The following is a 20,105-nucleotide window of genomic DNA, read 5'->3' as shown; positions in this document are numbered from 1 at the left end:
ATTGCTGTTTCGATAATTTTTTACTTTTGCAACATTCTACGCAATGCTGACGAGTACAAACAGCCATCAAGTGCAAAGCGATCGTCTGTGTTGCAGAAGATAAGCTTAGTGTATAGGAAATGGCGCAATATGATCATATTGTTACATTTCTTTGCGCAAAACAAAACATTATTGTAATCAATTATTAAAATATTTTTATAAACAGCATCTTCTGTTTTGTATTTATCAATTATTCATAATACAACTCGAAATATTTTGTACACGATGTGCAATGAATTAAATAAGAAAAGCATAAAACGAAGTTCTCTGACGGCACTGCTCTGTAATTGAACGGCACGTTCAAATGTCGTAACAAAAATGAAATGTGCCGCCCAAAGGGAAACTCATTGTATGCGAGAATTCTTCTAAGACATAATAAGTTGTTTAAACACCGTCCAAACGTGCGAATGGAATCTTCATTACATTTATCGATCTGAGAGCGCCGATGGAGTTTCAGAAGTGTTAAAATACTTCAAAGCACGTGTACATTTCTAATAATCACATTTAAGTTAATCAGCCATGCGCAGAAGATTTGCCGAATTTCATAACGAGAGATCGATGATAGTGGGGGAGGAGGAGGAGGGAAAATGCATTCAACAGCTTGAATCCATCACTCCTAGTAGTTTACATGCTTCGGTTATGATGTGAGTTGATCGCACGTTTTTTTTTTTTTTTTTTTCAGTTATTAGTTTGCCCAATCGAGACAATTTAATTCGTCCATATCTGTAACTTCTACTTGAATTTATTAGATAAAATTACATTGTAATATTTTTAAAAACGGATATTTTACTCTTTGAATTGTAGTTCAAATAATATCCTGCACTCATTCGCATTCCACCGTGGAACTCGATAAATACTGCGAATTGGAGAAACGAAGAGCAACAGTGGATCGCACTGCTTTGTATGAGTGAGACGCTGCTGCTGGGCGGACGTAAGCGTTCGGTGTGTGTGTTGGTATTGACTTCAAGAGAGATTACCCTAAATGATCTTCATAATTCTTCACTGGTGGCTGTTCCCTTTTGAGATTCACACTGTTCACTTATTTCGATAACATTACAGTAATACCTGCATTGGTATATATCTGGAAGGGTTACCTCGTTATAGTAATAGTACAGGAGCATTTTGATAATTTGTTTTCTTCACAACATTCCTACTGATTATAAATTTGCACATGACAGTGCAGCATTAATTAAACAATCGGTGCATCATCGATAATAAATATACAGCAGTTATTAATACGTAAGTTTCTATGGTTTAGAAGTTCTGTAGAACCTCTTTGCAACGAGATTTATTTGGAATAAAAGCAAGACCTCTGTTGGTAAAGGTCATTCTCTCTCTCTTCCTGCATGATTGAGTATGTATGGTCGAATATAATAATAAAAAGGCACCTTCGTTTCCTAGGTGTGTCTTATTATCCCTGCCTTACGAAGTTCTTTAAAATGAAATACTTTGAACAAATATACAATTCGGCTCAAGCAGAATTGATTACGTCCTAAAATAGAATATAAACGCATTTTATCCAGATTTTAAAATAATCACAATTAAAAGCAGTTCAACAGCACATTGGTTAGTCAACAGACTACGAAAACTGATTTGATTCTTTTTTGTTTTTTTTGTACAGATAATAGTAAAAATATTAGTAGTTATGTCTTCTTTCTGGAGAAAGAAGACATAACTACTAATATTTTTACTATTATCTGGAGGGTTCTGTATTGTGTTTTTCTTAATCACAAACCTCTCTTGCTGCTAAAAAGGCGGTGAATCCTTCTGGTCTCCCGTCAGTATCGTATGATGCAACTTCTGTAGTTCGGTATTCCCACGTCTTAGTTATTCTCATGGTGTGATCAAATTATCACCTAACGATAACGCAGGTCCTCTGGTATCATTCGTGTTTTCCAATTGCTACATAAATGACGGAGCCTCCGTAGCTCAGTCAGTATAGACGATGCCCTTTGGTCGGAAAGACCTAGGTTCGATTCACGTTAGAGACATGAAGAACCTTTATCTAGTCTCTTTCGACTAAAGGTGAGCTAACTGGGTTCATACGTGGAGAGTTTTTCATACTTCAAAAAAGGAAACCGGTCCCGTGAACACACACACGGCTACAGTCAAAATATAGTACGGCAAGGAAGGCAACGGGGAACCACCTTGCTCATAATCATCTTCCTAGTATGGCAGCATATAGCTACCCCCACCAGCCGTATGGCTGGGGGAATAGGATACGATAGGACATGACCACAGTTAATTTTTAAATTACCAAGAATAGATCACTCATTATAAGTCTCCTCCTAGTCTTCTGATAAAAAGAAATCGAAGAATCATAAACACCTTGGATATAAACAAGTCATTGCTTCCAATAGTATCTTACCTTTTTAATCTTACCTAATTGAGTGGCACCTACCTTGAGCATGGAAATAAGCCAATGTTTAGCTCATTCAAAAAAGTCATCTAGTTAACAACCGAACAATTGCTCTTGCTTCAATTCTCTCAAAAATCACGAAGAAGATCATTTGCAAAACTTCTTTACCTCCTTCAAAATCAGGGTGATCTGCAATGCGGATTATCAACTTTATCAATTCCTTACCAATTTCTTAATCATCCCCCCCCCCTCCTCTTTGAACAAAGGCTATGGAAAGAGTTACAGAAATTTAGATAATCACCCTTAACATTTCTAGAGGACACAGTAGAATCTGAAAACAAAACAAAAAATGGCAGTAATATTGTCTGCCATTTGCAAATGGGTCACCATCTTTTTTTGGTCATTCACTAGATACTCAGATTTCCCCACAGATGCCGCAATGGGTGTTCTGACATCAAATCCTTCCACAGCCTTCATGGTAACTGTACACTCCATTCTTATTCTTCGCTTGACAAACCTTGCAGTGCACATTGGAGCTTCAAGATCTTCAATAACCACCACCTTAAATTTTCATCTTGCTATTTGCCAGCGAGCTACAATAATCTTATGAACTTCAATGGTACCTAAACACGACCTTTTCAAATATTTTCCGTAAGTTCACTTCCTCTTACTCTCCATGATACTCAGAGCTCCAAATATATGATCAGGTTTCTGATAACGTTACATCTTAGGGATATTCTGACACCTCAAACGTTTCTTGGCATAAACATCCAAGATAGTTTTCTCAGTCAGCAAGAAATAGTAACAATAAGTTCACGACGTTACTTCTCATTCTCACAACTGCTAACACTGTATAAATCTTAAATTCAACTAATCTTGGTTTATTGCTCACACATTTGGAGTAGTGCACTTAAAACCTTCCTAAAGTTGTTTGTTGCTATTCAGAAGTGAGCAGTCTTATTACGTGTGCCCCCCCTCCCCCTCTAATAGATTCACTCCACTCAACCATTCTTCCATGCACATTCTGTTTCTGCTTAAAGTCTCCTTTAAATACAAAGTTCTCTGCTGGACTGCCACTTCCGATCCTCCATTTTATTCCAAGACAGAAGCTGCTTGTTAACATGCACTTACGATCAAGTTTCAAACTTACTCAACCAACAGTCCTTCCTTCTCTTTCATTTTTCCCAAAGCTCCCCACTCCCAACTTTCATAGCAGTACATGAAACAAATTCCTCCTTTCATTTTATCCACAAACGACACTGATGTGTTATCGTTCTTGCGACCTTTCGTATCTGGAGTTCAAATATAAAAATCATACGAGATTTTTGTGCGATTCACTTCTTAGAGGTGTTGCTTTAAATACTGTTGTTGCATTCTACGATGATTTTCCTTGGCAAGAGGCAGATATAATAGAGAGCAGCGATTGTTTTTGAGGGGGGGAGGAAGAATCAGAAGTGTAAATTGGGTTTCAGAGCGTGTCTCGCAAAACTGCGATGATTTACTACTTTCTTCGCTCTAGTTAACATCCAGCGTGGCACTGCCTTACTTTTATCATTGCTGTAGAAAAGGTAATTTCATAATTACGATAACACCCTAAAATCTGAAACTATGAAGGCGGAGTTTAAAGCTGTGATAATTCGAGCATTCACTCTCATTTCACGCGTGGGGGTTTTGCTAATTATAAGAGAGATTTTGCTGAAAGCCTTGAGCGGACTGAAAAATATCACCGTGTTATGCATGCACGTTAAACACGATTATCTGCACATCAAATAATTCTACGTTAATTGGATTTACAATTAATGCAACGAAAACAATCTTATATAAAAATCGAAGTCTGCTATCATAATGTCTCCTGATTTGTCACGTAATATGACAAAAAGAAAAAAAAAAGAGATAAAACACAATTTGAAGAGGCATGCTCTTCATATTATAGGCCAACTTCGAAACTAGTTCATCTTGATTTATTAATGAAATCTTTATACATATCATGAACAGCACATTTTAAACATATTGCGCACTCCTGATAAGCTTGGTTTGGTATAACTGAAATTACGATATAGCAATTAAGGTTATGAGACCTTCATTATGCCAACTTTACCCCATCTCTTCTTTGGTCAGTACGTCGTTTTTGGTCATAAAGCAGTTTCGGGAAGGAAAATTCTGCTAAATTTCTACGAGGTAGACTGATTTGTCTTTAAGAAGTTCTTATAAAGGTTACTCACGTCCTAAATGGGAATCGAACCCAGATCTTCCTTATAAAAGCAAAACTGTATCTCGGATGCCCGTTAAGTACTAGCTGTAGAGGCTCTAATCGATACTGCATGATCGTTATTCTGAGCATCATTTAGAGAAATGCAATATTAGAATACCAGCAGTAATACGAAGACTGAATTGGTTATTAAAATTGGTAAATTCATTTCATTAAACATTTTAACACAAACTGAAAAATGTTAAATTCAGTTAGCATAATAGCTCAAAACGATAAGGTGGTTTGAGATAAAATCTATTGACTAACCTGTATCTCCTCCGGATAAACTATATTTGACGTTATTACCGTCACCATCATACGCTTTCACGTGACCCACTTTGGTACCTTTAGCTGCACTCTCCATCACCCAGAAGTCATAAGGTAGTCCAACGAAATCTGGAGCGAATTCGTTGATGTTCTGAACTTTGATCACAACTTTCGCTGACCTGTTGGTACGACACGAAAAGTTTACAATGGCATGTAAAATGGAATTGGCATTTTGTAAAACTGAAAATGTAAATACTACAGAAAGACGATACTATATCCAACAAGTAGCATTATTTGTACGAACTCAAGATGGAAATTTAAAGTGCAATAATTTTTATATAAAAATACAGTTGAGGTTCACTTTCTAAAGCGTGTTGGATTCAAACGACCAGTGTTTAATTATAGTTTTGTCTGTGTGATCGAAGCATGCGATCACAATCTTCTGAACGATTTTCCTGTTCTTATTAGCGTCTACTGATGGGTGCTTGCGATTTTCAGTTAATTCGCAATGAACTCAATATTTCATCTCCAACAGCATAGATGTACCACTTGTATTCATTTGGCCTCATCTGATCCGTTATTATTATTATTATTTGACAACACCAGGGAATCCAAAGCCTCATCGAAGGAGGACACATGCTCTACAACTCCGTCTCCACCATTCAATCGCCGACTGCAACTACACCAACGCCATCTACTACCGACCACCACTGGTATTTCCACAGACAATCGCAAGTATCCATGACAACGGCAGGATTCGAACTCGTGGCGGAGAGCGGATGCGCTATCCATTCGGCCAACCAGGCCGACTTTTCAGGTCTCAAACCTCGAAGTATTAATCGATAGTGCAATCAGCTCGATCTCATTTGAAGAACCACTGCTTAGCGATACATTACGTTATTCTAAGGCGAGTTACTGCTATTGAGGAAACTCCTTTTTTGTGTTATTAGGTATATGCAAGAAATCTCTTGCTACCGAATCAGAAGTCTGATATCTTTCCAATTAAATGAAAATAGTAAACATGCCCACTACTGAGCAGTTCGTTAGTTTGTGACCCTTCAATGGCAAGCAGATCATGCTAAGTACTTTCGACCCAGCAGGTTATACTACTGCGTTAAAAAAGTAAATAAAATCCTAAAATCATCTGATAAATTTTATGTTGTGTGTTTTTTATACACTGTGAATAAAATGATGCTGAGGTTGTGTTTTTTCTGATGGTTTTAAATTTTTTCAGTAAATCTTTGACATTAATTTTAATTTTTGGGTGACCATCAGCTTCTGTATTAAGTATTCATTTGGTGACAGAAATATTTTTGGTGAAAAGTTGCTTACTGTGAACCAATCAGCATTCAGTTTTGGCGATTTGAATTTCATCAGCGACTATCAGGTTTTATTTTGGATTTATTTGAAGTTCATAACGATATTACTGTCAAAGTGCATTAACAAGTTCATTCATCTAAAAAAATAAGGATATCGATTGCAGCCACTTACCCGATACGGGGAGGTCTGCCGCTGTCCACTGCCAACACCGTGAATTCGTGCTGATCGTTCGACTCGTAATCCAAGGCGCCAGCAAGAGTTATAACACCAGTTGCGTTGTTGATGAGGAAAGTATCCTGGAAAGTGAAATTATTGCGTGCAATGAATGTGTGACACGACACACACAACATAAAAACTACAAAAAAGCAATTTATTTGAAATGCAAAAGAGTTCAAAATACATGAATAAAGTTCGTTCGTTTAAAACGCAAAAGCGAATAATCATAATCACTCAGTGTTTTCGTTGAATGTGTTTTCAAATTTATAAAAACAGAGATTCACTTTTTATGTTCTGGATCGTTTCAGAGCACGCGAGGAGCAGAATGCAATCCGATACGTTCTTCACACTGAATCTTCCCGTGCTTCTTTTGCATGTTTCGAACCGCAAACAAGAACATGGACAAGAACCATTTTACTGAATACTCTCATGTACAGGCGCACATCATACCTTCAGCAAATAAAAAAAAACTGTTAATTATAAAATAAACCATCATTTGCACAATGTCATCACTGGCATTGAGGATATGTTCATGGGCAGCAGCAATCAAATTAACTTTCAGATTTCAAAACGGCATTGCGATAATAGTGCGAGGAGAGTCAACATTACCAGAATCAAAATGTGAGTGAAACACAAGATTTTCACATTTGTAAACCACGCGCTGCCTAAAAACACATCAATTTTGTAGCATGACTTTGTTGCGAATACTATCGTACCTTGCAATACCACCATAATGTGACCGCGCCAACGACAGCTATTCATAAAAGACACAAAATATCACCCTGTAAAACTCACTTTTAACAAAAAAAAAAAAAAAAAAAGCCATCATTGCATTCATAATGCTTTAAATGATGTAAAGCGAGAGTTGACTCCTTCACATTCTGAAAAAAGAAATCGAACTAATTAGGTAATCCATTCGCTTATGTCGCTCGAGAATGGAGAATAGAAGAATGGAGCTCGCGAATTTTGCATTTATTCCATGAGCAATTCAATGTAGCAAATAGGGAAAAGAATCGTAGCAAAAATAATCAGAGCGAACGGTGAAAAGTGTATACACTATTCTTTTCTATACATTACTCTTCTTATACAACGGGTAATGAGTTTAGTAGGAGTTTTCTTTCAACAGAAAACATTTCCAAGCATGCCTCTTTATCATGTAATTTTATGCACAGACGACCTATGCTTCTGTTGGAATTCAGAAAGAATAAAAAATATGAAGACAACAAAAATATGGAGGAAACGTTGTCAATTGTATAGCATTGAGACAGTTATTTGAACAAGAAGATTTTGTGAGAATAAAACGACATTAAGATCAAGCTCGGGAATGTTACCGCTGCCTTGCAGCAAACAGGAATATTTAAAAGGGAGTAAATTTAAACCAGAAATTCCAATAAATGTTAATGTAATATTTCTGGTATCTACATATGAAGAAGTATAAACACATACGAACCATTCTGCATTCAGCCACAGAAATAGTTTGGGCAGTCGCATAATCTAGCAGAATGAATTTCATTAACATTTGCCCATGACGCTTACCTCGGATCCATTGATGAAATAGCGCTGGATTCGCCCATTGGCACCCCCGTCGATATCTTTGGCTTGATAGAAAGGCGGAAGAGTAGTTCCAGGTGGAAGATTTTCCGGTAGCTCCAGGGAATATTTTTCTATCAAAAATAAATAAAACTCAATACAACCACTGCTTAATAAACAAAAAAAAATCTTTCTGTCACATACATTCATTCAACCTCTGATTTTCTTATTTAAGAATCTATTAAATAATCCGAGCAATTAAAGCAATCATTGTGTACTTTGTTACTTATATCTACTATGAGGTTAAATTCTGTAACAATCCTGATATATATCGAGAAAACAGCAACCAGATAATCGGCAATACAAGATGGGAAATACGATCGATCGATGACTAACCTTCGTCAAAAGTCGGAGAATTGTCGTTCACATCTTCCACAATGACCACTACTGGAACGCTAGTGTTGAATTGATTGGTAGACAGCTGGTCCCTGGCATATACCTGGTATAAATCAGAAAAAACGATTAAACAAAAGAATATAAAATACCATCTCAGAAAGAGAAACGAAATGCAAACTTCTGTTTGAAGCGGAAAATAAACATTTACGTGAAATGAAGAAGGGCCGAGTATGAGGGCTGACCAGAAGAAATTGAATCACTTTTTCCAAGATCATGGTAACTGTTTGTTGTAAATGGGGGGGGGGGGTGTCAATGTGATCATCATCATTAGCATTTCGAAGAGATCACACCGCTCTCAGATGTAATCGTAATAAACCAAAGAATGTTACTTTCTAACCGAAGTTATGTCTGTCTGTAAATCTTTACAAAGCCGAAAAACTATACTATACTGTTATATTTTCGTGAATCTATTCCTTTTTTTCTATTTTTGATTCTCAAAGTGAAACCTATGCAAAGTGCAATGAAGTTACACGGCAGGAAATTTTGTATTCTGAGGACAAGATGAGATAGGCTTAGAATATGACGTATAAGGATGTCTGCAAGCTGCGAATATTTTCTTGTATCTATAAGGACAGAATGGGAATGCCCAGAGAGGAATCCGATGCACTACGGCTGACACGGCCTAATTCAGTGGCGAGCATGAAAATCACCGCTTTTTGATAAACTTTGTGATCGGATTAAATGTGGTCGTTCCATCGTGGGAGGCTAAAAAAATGTGTTGCATATAATACGTTTGAATTATTCAATATTTTGTTTACATACAAAAGATTTGCAAGTAAATATATTCTAGTAACGTGTACGAATTTAGCAACTGAATTCCTATTGCTTTTGAGGTTATGATAAGAAGATTTCACATAAGAACGCTTTCCGTATAAAAAAAAAGAGTTCTTTGGCCATACAAAAAAGGCCGATAAACTCTAAAATATGTAATTCTGTTCACCTCTTTATTTTTGTAGTTTTCTAAATAGCGATTTAAATATATGTTGTCCACAATAACAAAGTACGAGCCAAGCAATTTTATACACAAACAAATCGATCTACGATACCCACCCTGAGATGAAACGAATACTGATTTGCCGGAGGATCTCTGTCCACTGTGTCCATCAGAACCAATTCTCCACTGTTGGGATTTATCCAGAACCTGGCTTCTTTGTTGCCTTCTCCTATCCAGTAGACGATTTCCTGATCGGATGCCGGCCTGTGAAGATTAGTGGCGTTCAAGAAGCCCACCGTGTTGCTGCGAGTGGTGTTCTCGGTTATGTGGAATTGATAGGAAAGTTGGCTGAATACGACTAGTTCATCGTTCACATCCTGAAAAGCATCGAAAGACGGGAATGTCTGAATTTCACATTGACCAGTAACGGAAAACTAAAAATTAAAAAAGAAATGCGAACATTGCTGAAATATTAATCACTCCTGTTATCGCTTCCATATTTTCTGGGGATGTCCAGCTTCGTTATAGCAATGATTTGCCTGTTCTGGTGGAAGATACAACTTTTCTTTTTATTGAAGATCATATATCTTAACAACTGATGACCGTCAGAAAAAAAATACATTTTATGAAAGATTTCCTAATACTGTGATATAGAAATATCCAATATTTAGATCGGTTCCTTCGTGAATATTTAAAATAAAATTTTACTTTCTGCTAAAAGAATAAATACTGAACAGGAGCATTTCGGAAGAAGCAAGAGCTATCACTGCGCATCTCAAAATATCGATCCATTTATATGCTCATTCCTCTCCCCTTACAAATCGGCTATTTTGAGCGAGTTCGTATGTTTTGCAAAGGAATAACAGAAGTAAAGGATCGAACTAAGAAACGGTACTGATCAAACTGAACGTCTGCATACAAATTAAGTCATTCAGTTTGCGTTTGTAACTGGAGGCAATACTTACGTGGTTTACCAAAAGTAAGGATGCCATTGTAAGAGATGCACACGCCTTTAAGGTAACGATTTGACAAAATGGGGAAAAAATTCAAAACGGTTTAGCAATTAATGCTAAAAACCCGTCAACATCCTGACGGTTATTTTTAAAGGTGTTTGAGAACTTTATTGCTCGATTTTCCGGTCTCGCTTCGCCCTTGGATTTTTTCCCTTTCTTTCTTTATTTTCAGAGTTGAATCTGGTATTCTAAACTTGAGAATATGTGGAAGCAATAAAGGACTTTGCATATGCACACGAACAAAAGAGAATGAACTTACCTGGACCTTAATGACTAGTTTCACAAAAGGATTGGCTAAGGCCGCAGCTTGTGGACCTTGAAATGGACGGATATTCCTGGCTGCAACGTGCAACACGTACTCCGCCTGTCTCTCGTAGTTTAGCTTCTCGGCAGTGAACACCGTCCCTTTGTCTTCTTCAATGGTAAACATTTTATCTTCGTTACCACCGACTATGAGGTATTTGAGAATGGCGTTATCACCTACATCATCGTCCTTGGCCTGCAACCACAAGACAACTCAGAAATACAAAATGGATAACAGGGTACAGTATCATCATTTAAATGAATTAAATACATTGAAAGTAAAGAATGATACATCAGGGTTGACCTAAATCAACTGAACTCGCCAATGATTTTACTCTAGTGAACGTGTAGTATATGAGAGTTTTGAAACAGAAGAAGAAAAAATAAATCATAATGCCTTTGAGTTCCCACAGAGAACAGGCAATACTTCTTTTTAACTAAACTCATATTATTATTATTACATGAATTAGATGATAAAACAAAAACTGTTTTATTATTTATTTATATTCAAGAATACATCAATCATAATATCATTTGCAAGGAATTCAAATCTCCTAAGTTCTGTAATTACTAGAGAAGAATTCAAAGTTTTGCTTTGCTTACTTTCGTTTAACAGAGCATCACATTCTGTCGAGTTCTATCCGATTTATCATTTCAAATTATAATCAGTTTCAATTATCTTGAATTAAATTTACAATTAGTACTTTTCTATAGGTTTCGGGTTTCCTTTCCATTGTTTTGTAGTGGCTAAGAGGGAATTCGTGAAAATTTTTATTTTCCTGTTAAAATATAATTAAAGCATAATGAAAATATACTTTTAACATGAAAGTTTAATTATATGGCAAATTTATATTAATGCAGGACGCAGGACATATATGGCGCAGAGGGTGAAGCTTGACGCTTTTCATGTTCCGTGTTGTCTGTTTCGGGAGCAGGGATTGGAGAGATTTGTGAGCTATTTTAGCTCGCCCTGAGTGGGCAGAAGTGGTTATTCGTCGTTGGGTGTTAGGATGGCTTTCGGTCTTTTATGTTTCCAGTGGTCATTACCGTCATAGTTTCCGGCTTGTTGTATTAGTTGGCTTGGATGCGTAGATGTCTTCATAAAGAATTTCTCTGCTAGGGAGCGTAGTAATGGAGAGATGTAGGGGATATTTTTGTCCCGGTTGATCTGGGCGTCCCGGATGAACCACGGGCGTCCAGAATCATTCGCAGGCATTTGTTCTGTAGTCTTTGTAGCTTGAGGATGTTTGTCTTGCGGGTATGGCTCCAGGCTGGGGAGGCGTATATGACTGCGGGACGGATCACTGTCTTGTACAGTAGTATTTTATTTCTTGAGCTTAGTTTGCTGTGTCTGTTGATCAAGGGATATAGCTGGGCGATAACTTTTGAAGCTTTGGTGCATGTGCTCTTGATGTGGCTGTTGAAGGATAATCGCTTATCGAGAAGTATTCCGAGGTATTTTGCTTCAGTTTTCCAGGGAATTTTAGAGTTGAACAGGGTGATGTCTCCTTTGGGGGATGCTCGTCTTCTTGTGAAGAGTATCGTTGTGCTTTTCTGGGGGTTTAATTGTAGTCGCCAGTCTTTAAACAATTTTTCTAGATTCAGGATGGTGTCTTGTAGTTTTTTGGTAACGAGATGTGGTTGGTGAGATCTGGCTAGAATAGCCGTGTCATCTGCATAAAGGGCGATGGTGGATGTAAGAGGATTTTGAAGAATGTCTGCCATATAGATGTTGAACAGGATCGGGGCTAGCAGTGATCCTTGAGGAACTCCAGCAAGGATTTTCCGTTGGGTTGAGACTGTTTCACTGATTTTGACTTGCATCCTCCTGTTGGAGAGATATGATTTGATCAGGTGTATCATGTTTAGTGGAAGGTTAGCGATGATAAGTTTGTAGAGGAGACCAAACATGACTGGGGGAAGTGCTGCCATTTGAGGATGGAGTTTATGATGTTTGCCAGATGTGCTATGGCTTTGCGTGGTAGTGCCTTGATGACTTGGTTAGTGATTCCGTCAGCACCTGGGGCCTTCTTAATCTTGAGATGGTCGATGATGCCGATTGTTTCGGTAGGTGAGGTAGGCATTATAGGACTTGGATTGACATCAGGACGATTTACTGTGAACCTGACTTTACGATGGATCTTGTATACGTGGCTGATGTTTAGGTTCTCATATGAAGGACTGCATTGTTTCTCTAGGTTTCTTGCTATGGCTTTGTCAGCATCTGTGTATGCAAGGTGCTGTTCTACTTGTAGAGGGGGGGGGGGATTTGCGCTTGTTTCTGAGGTTGTTTAGGAATTTCCATATAGAATGATCTGCTGTGGAGATAAAGGTGAGCTTGTAGGTTCCTATGGTTCTGGAGAGCTTCTCGAACAGATTTGTTTAATCTGTTGAGGGCTGTTTTGTCCTGATATCTTTTTCTTTGTCTGTTTTTTTCCCTTATTAAGTCCATGATTTCTTCCGGGAGACGATTTTTCTGGTAGCACTTTCTTAAGTTTCTCCCAGATGATGGAGGTTTGGGGGAGAGGTGCTGATCTTTGTTCCCTAAGTGAAGTAGAATTGGGTTGTGGTCTGATGATAATTCGTTCAGTGCTTGAATGCTGTGCTGGTATTTGATGTTGTGTAGAATGGCGATGTCTAGGATGTCGGCTGTGCCAGTTGGGCTGTGGTGGGTTGGTTCAGTGGATCCTGTTACAGCGTTGTTTAATCCTGTGTAGCTGAAGAGGATACGGCCATTTTCATTTGTGGTTCTGCTGTTCCAGGAGGGATGTTTGGAGTTTAAGTCCCCAGCAACGATGATGGATTCATTTGTGCCTAGTACAGCATCCAAGTCAGAAAATAGTAGAGACTTAGCAGGGAAGTTGTAGGCAGCGTAGATTTTAAATCTTCCAGTTGAATTTGTGTGGACTTCGACACCGGTGAGTTCTAGATTGGAGGGGTGAGTATTCCATTGTGCCTGATGCAGTTCCTGATAAATATGGCTGTACCAGCACCTCTGTAGTCCAGTCGGTCATTTCTATATAGTGTGTAGCCTCTCAGTTTTGGATTGTCTGCAGGTCTTAGATGAGTTTCATTAATTAGGATGACGTCAGGGTTGTATCTGTGAGAGAATTCTTGAAGCTCCAGGGGTCTTGTTTTTTAGGCCATTGGTGTTCCAAACGGCGATCTGTAGTGAGTCTGGGAGTAATCTAGTTTTATTCATTAACAAGCATTGATAATATGGTTTGAGTTTCTTTTAGAAATCTTTTTATGTAGTTTGGTGAAGGGTTTGACTTACTGAAGTCTTGAAGCATGTTTGCCAATGAGGCTGTGATGACTGCTGTCATGTTTGGAAGAATTTGGTCCTGCTGGATATCTTTCGATGAGCGGGCTACTTCGGCGTATGTCCTGCTTCGACGGTGGCTTTCCAGACTGTTGGTATTTTCCATTTGTGAGAGCTGGTATTTTGTTGTCTTTTGTTGGGTGTCAGGCAACTGGGGAGCCGTGAACTCTGGTGCCTGTGGGCAGGGTTGAGAGATCTGTTTCCTTTTGTTGTCTGTTTTATTCTTAGGGTAGTGACTGCAGCCTCTATAGTTTGCCGGGTGGGGGCCCCGCAGTTCGCGCATTTGGCTGGTGAGGTCCTGGGTGTTGAGCAGGTTGCTGTGGGGTGGTTTTGCCCACATTTGAGGCATTTGTAGTCTGCTCTGCTGAGTTTCTGTGCGTGTCCGTACTTCTGACATCTGTAACACTGGCCTGACTAGACTATTTTTCTTAGTGGTTCTGTTGTGATTTTCAGACCACAGATCGTTGTTAAGTTGTATATGTTCTTGTGTGTGTTGGGTATCTCAACGAGTACTAGGGGCATTGGACTCTTGTCAGCCCGTAGCATTCTACTAACCTTGACTGGTTAGTAGTCGGAGAAAAACCTAAAAGTTGTACTCAGGGGAGTAACAGAAAACATCTGCACAGATGAAAATTACGGAAGACCTCTACCTCCATCTCCGACTTTAGTGAGTAAGTATGATATTTAATATTTGACTCGTCCATGGTTTTTGTGAGTAGTCTGTAGTCGCCTACTGTGGTAGGCTGGATTTTTAACTCCGTCGTCTACGTTTTTTGCCCATGAATAGGCAATTTGGTGGTTTTGCATAATAGGCCTAAGGGCCGTCCAACGTTCTTTTTCCCGTAAAACAATTGGAGGAACTTTTTCGTTGTTGGGTATGGGGAGGTCAGTTTTGGGGGTATCTTCTTCCATCCCCTCGTTTATCTGAGTCTCCGCTGTTTTACGTTTTTTCCGTGCATGGGTTTCTGTATCATGTTTTGGAGTGGGAGCAGAGATTATCAGGTTCATCTTCCCCTGATGTTGAGTTGTCCCCTTCTGTGGAGTCGTCTATCGCTGAATATAGGTTTAGAAACCCTGGCCACTCTACCTCAAATTTCTTCAACAGTTTTTTGAGGAGATCGAGCGCCAGCTTCTTATCCAACGATTGGATAAAATCATCGGGACTTAAACTGGTCATGTTTAAAATATTCAAATATATGCTTACCTGAGCTGGATCTCAAGGCCTGCCGTATAGCGTATAAACACAAAATATAACACACTAAAGGACTATCGTGAGACCACAATCACTAATTAACAACACAGTCATCAGCTACTTGTTTACTTTCGCTTTCCGCTTATATCAAAAATCTGAATTAACACTCCGTATTATTCATAACAACTATCAAAATCACTGATCATACAAATAAACACTTGGCAACCGCCATCACGCACCAGCGCCCTCCTAATTGAATTAAGTTCTTAAAGTTCTTAAAAGAACTGGGCGATGGACTGAGTCCTTGACTCTTTATCCCGTCATCTGAATGAAGATTATCTGTGTGGATGGGGTATTATTGAGCTAAAAATCTCGTAGTCATGGCTGGGTAACGGCAATAGCCGAGCCTCAGTTATAACTTCATTAGCTACAGCATTGCCATTTGTTACCCTGGAAGTCCTAAAAAGGACCACTTCCACTCTACTTTAGTTACAATAAATAACTCCTACATGTGTGATAATTTTCTGTGGAAATAATTTGCTCTCTGGAATTATGCTTCCGAACATTAAAATAATGCTGTATTATATTATAAGTATGTATGGAATTTAAAGTGCAACAGAATTATATAAAAATAAAACCTATATTAATATAAAATTCTAATAAACTTAATCCTGCAATGTTTTTCACTACTTAGCAAAGACAGAATGAAACTCCAACGATATAAAGTACCTATCGTGACAGCCATCAGTAGCGTAAATGTGTATGGCGATTTAATCAAATTAAAAATAGATCTTAGTAATCCCCTATTCTAACGGCATATAAGCATTTAAATATATATCGATCATAAACAGCAAAATTTCCTACATAACTTGTGAAAATATTTTATCTTCTCAGCTTACAATTATTCATTCGGCATTAATTTCTAGTACGAATTCTGATTCACTGTTAATATGAACGTATCATATTTATTAGAAATTTTCTAATGCTAATATTTTAATTCTGGGTAATGCTTTTTTTTTACTAATAAATGAAATTATGTTTATGGAAACAAAAACTTGCTGTAAATGCCAAAACTTATTGAATGGTACATTATAAAAACAAATATTACACTTAATGTAAAAAACTATCAAAATGAATCTTAAAGAAAGGAAACTGCAGTCACCACAACTGTATATGGGGGGAAAAGGGATACTCTATGATGAAAAGAAATGTGGAAGAAATGTCCCGATTTTTATACGGAGAGGCATAAAAGCTATAGAAACCATTTTATAAATTTCAATACAACTGTTTCAAACAGAATACAGATGTGGAAATTAATATAATTGCTCTCCCGCGCTGAGTCCTTGGGGGAGGAGTAACGTAATAATATACATGAAAACTCAAACAAATTCACCAAAAAATTCAAATTTAGGATTAAAGATTTTACTATTTTTTTTCTAAATTTAATATAATTTTCATTAATTGTAAAGATAAAAAATCTTACATCAAACTTCAAAATATCAACACTAACAAATTTTAAAAATAAATGCTTTTAAGGGTTATTCATATTATTTAAAGAATTAAATTTTATATATGACGATGTAATGAGATTAAGATTTGCTAACCAACATGGTCATCTGAAGAATAAATTTGAACCTAATAATGAATATATCTGTTGAAGAGGTCCATGAGCACAGATCAGTGATTTTACAAAAGATATTGAAAAAGTATTTAATGATATTTTGGAATTTTAGACCACAGTAGGAAAAAGATTATGAATAAAATAAGAAGACCTGAAATGATTTAGAAGTAATTCTTACATCAGATCCCCCTCAATTTCGAGCTGATATTACTGAAAAATTTAAAGTTGTAATTATGCATTTACAACTTTAAATTCATTTTTATTCAAGGAGAAAAAATAGATGATTATTTTTTTAAATAAATGTATACTTGATTTCGAAAAGAGAATGGCTGCTGATAAATTCCGCACTTCAGGTGCGACTACCAATGTCGAGTAAATTATTTACTTCTAAACACTAACAAATTTAATTCCCTTAAGAGCATCTTCTTATATAGAATTACTTGAAAAAATAATAAAGGCAGAAAAATCAATGTAATATAAAAATAAGAAAACCCAATGCCAATATTGTACAGGAATTTCCTGCAACTTTGAATGATTTATTATTTAGTTTTTCAAATGTTTGTTGATTAATGTTTATACTGGAGATGGACATTCATTATGAATAGAAAAAAAAGAAGAAGAAGAAAAACGCATTTATAAATGAAAATAATTCAATATCACAGGATAAAATGTATGTCTACATTAATAACGCCATAAATTAAAGATTATAATGCAAATATAAGGGTACATATATATCACATTATGATACAGAAGAAAAATCGAAATTCATTTAATTGATTGTAAGAATCGTACAACAATTCTGTTAACTGAATACTATCACTCACTTTTAAACATTCGAATCATTGAAAAAGTAGTTTTGTAATTTATGCAGATTTTGAATCTGTTCTTAAAAATGAATGAATGCCAGTCTAATCCAAATGAAGGATGTACGAAACATAATCGCAGAAATGAATTTCGGAGCTTTTATTGCTGAAATGGGGTAATGAAGAGTTTTAATTTTAGAAGTGAAAATGTAAATAGCTGTTTATCGAAAGCATAACAAAAGAAATAAGATGTATTTAGAAAATATTTAAAAAAATGCTGCCATTAACAAAACACGAAGAATAATACGGAATGGCAATACGCCATCTACGTGAAGAATGAAAATTTAAAACATTGAAGATAAAGATCATCGAACAAAGAATTTTAGAACTAAAATTTAAATGATCGAAATCCAAACTTTGTTCCACTAAATAATTAAAACACAAGTACTGATAATTGCTATTTATTAAATAACTATTATAGGATAAAGAAAACATCACACTGATTGCTAACGATAATAAAAATAAATCAGTCTTTGTAAATAAATTAAACTTGAAGACGTGGCTGACTTGAAAAACTAAATAAATAAATAAAACTTAGAAGAAATAAATTATAAAGTGACCTAAAAAGGCTCGGTTTAAAAATAAAGCAAAATATTTTCCATAACATAAACTAGAATTAGTTATTAAGAAAGGAGGTTACCTTTATGAATATGTAGGGCTTTGAAAGGGGCAATGAAACACCTCTAAAAAGGGAAATTTAACCGCAAAAAAATTTACTGCGTTCAAATAAGAAGACTATGAACACGTTCAAAAGTTTGAAAATAGTTTAATACAAAAACTTTGGAGAAATTTTTTAATTTATACATAAAAGCTGATGTAACTTAAAATTTTAGATGTTTGTTTACAAACTTATAAATAAAACCCTTCTGGTATTTTACATCGCTTAGTTTATTCTTGGATGCAATATTAAACTACTCAAAGTTGAAATTAAAAAAGGAATAAGAGGTGTGGAATAAATCAGAGTTCTAAAAGATATGCTAATACTGATAATAAACAGTATAAAACTCTTTCTCCCTCCCTCAATGAGTTAGTGTAAGAATAAAAAATACGAAAAAAAATCCACTTATTTAATATACCTGGATGCATTGAATTTATGCATTTGGGCAATGAATCAATATTAACTTCAAGTGGAGTGACAGTAATTACAGACTGATGAATATTTCTGCTGATAGCGAAGCAGAAATTTACGTAGAAATCTAAGCGAAAGAAATAAGAGAAGAAATTAACTAAGTTTTATAACTAAATTCTAAACTAAATCTCTGTTAAGAGAAGAAATTAACTAAGAAGGAAAATTAAATTCCAAAGAATTCTTTTGCTACGTAGCAAGTAAAAAGGAAAAGAAAATTACATTATTGCAAGATATCTTTTGTTACTGCTGGTTATACAACCTGAAGAAATTGTCGATTATTTTGAACGCGTGACTATTTTTGACATTTATTTTGAATGAGTGATTATGTAGGGAAAGCATAGCAGAAGATGGAGGCAAAGCAGTAATTGATGTGACGTGAGATTTGAAATAGATGAACTGGAGATGCTGAGGGTATTGTAAAATCTCAACATGATGTTATGGGATTAGACGGGATATCAGTATGCACGTGCAAAGCAGTTGGCTTTACCTTACACAGTCCGTTTCATTTAAGTGTCGTGGTTAGTAGTAAAGTCATTACCTAGGAGTGCTGAGCCTCAGAATTCCCAAAAGAATGAAAGGAAGATGAGAGTTCACTTACATAAAATGTGGATCATCCAAATTGGAGATAACAAATTACAGATCTGCTACTATCTCTGGAGTGGTAGATAAGGTTTTAAAGAATTGAAAGCCACAGGTCAAAATTGAGCCGAAATATTAGAGGTCAGCACAGTTTTGTTAATGGGATGTCCTACCTTCACGGTTTACCCAGCTTCTATAATAATAAATAAGAAGAATGGTAGAATTAGATAAAAGCAGTGTCCATGCTATGATATTGTCGGACTTGGCCAAAGCATTTGACAGGATACTGCATGGGCTGCTAAGAGGCCACAAAGGGTAGTGTATGACTAAGTAGAATCAAAGAATAGGAAAGCGACCCGTGGTGTGCTTTAAGGCTTTGTACTTAATCCGGTGCCTATTAAATCTGCATCTGAATGATAATGGAAATGATGATGTGATGGATGATATTCAGTTGTTTGCTGATAAGTTGGGAAGGACGATAGTGAATAAAAACCATTTAAATATCTTGAGGAATCACTGGAATGACCCGACATTGTCAGCAAAGGATAATGGCTGTTCGTTCAAAGGGGTAAATTGTAAAATTAGCACTTTGGATTGAAAAGGTGTAGTCTATTGATGGCTTTTCACTACTAGAAATAGAAAATGCAAGGGATTTTGCGAAGGTCATTATGGAAAGTGAACTGCAGTTCAGTGGACATATTGCATTCAGTGGAC

The 20,105-nt window shown here is 36.5% G+C and overlaps 1 protein-coding gene across 2 annotated transcripts in view; it reads right to left on the bottom strand.

Annotated features, from left to right (window-relative positions):
- LOC150104400 (protocadherin Fat 4-like) overlaps positions 1–20,105 on the bottom strand; it is a 345,892-nt gene that overhangs the window by 138,951 nt on the left and 186,836 nt on the right. For both annotated transcript variants that reach the window (XM_090396350.1, XM_090396351.1), the window contains 6 exons: positions 10,642–10,881; positions 9,486–9,746; positions 8,376–8,478; positions 7,986–8,113; positions 6,405–6,529; positions 4,914–5,092 (listed from right to left, as the gene is read on the bottom strand). In XM_090396350.1, the coding sequence (XP_090252476.1) occupies positions 4,914–5,092; positions 6,405–6,529; positions 7,986–8,113; positions 8,376–8,478; positions 9,486–9,746; positions 10,642–10,881 (1,036 nt within the window). The remainder of the gene's footprint in view (positions 1–4,913; positions 5,093–6,404; positions 6,530–7,985; positions 8,114–8,375; positions 8,479–9,485; positions 9,747–10,641; positions 10,882–20,105) is intronic.

Source organism: Typopeltis vanoorti, chromosome 8, assembly GCF_054136105.1.
Source record: "Typopeltis vanoorti isolate ZY-2024b chromosome 8, IOZ_Tvanoo_1.0, whole genome shotgun sequence".
Classification (NCBI taxonomy): domain Eukaryota; kingdom Metazoa; phylum Arthropoda; class Arachnida; order Uropygi; family Thelyphonidae; genus Typopeltis; species Typopeltis vanoorti.
Note: the sequence above shows the minus strand (reverse complement) of the source record. Positions and strands in the feature narration are given on the sequence as shown.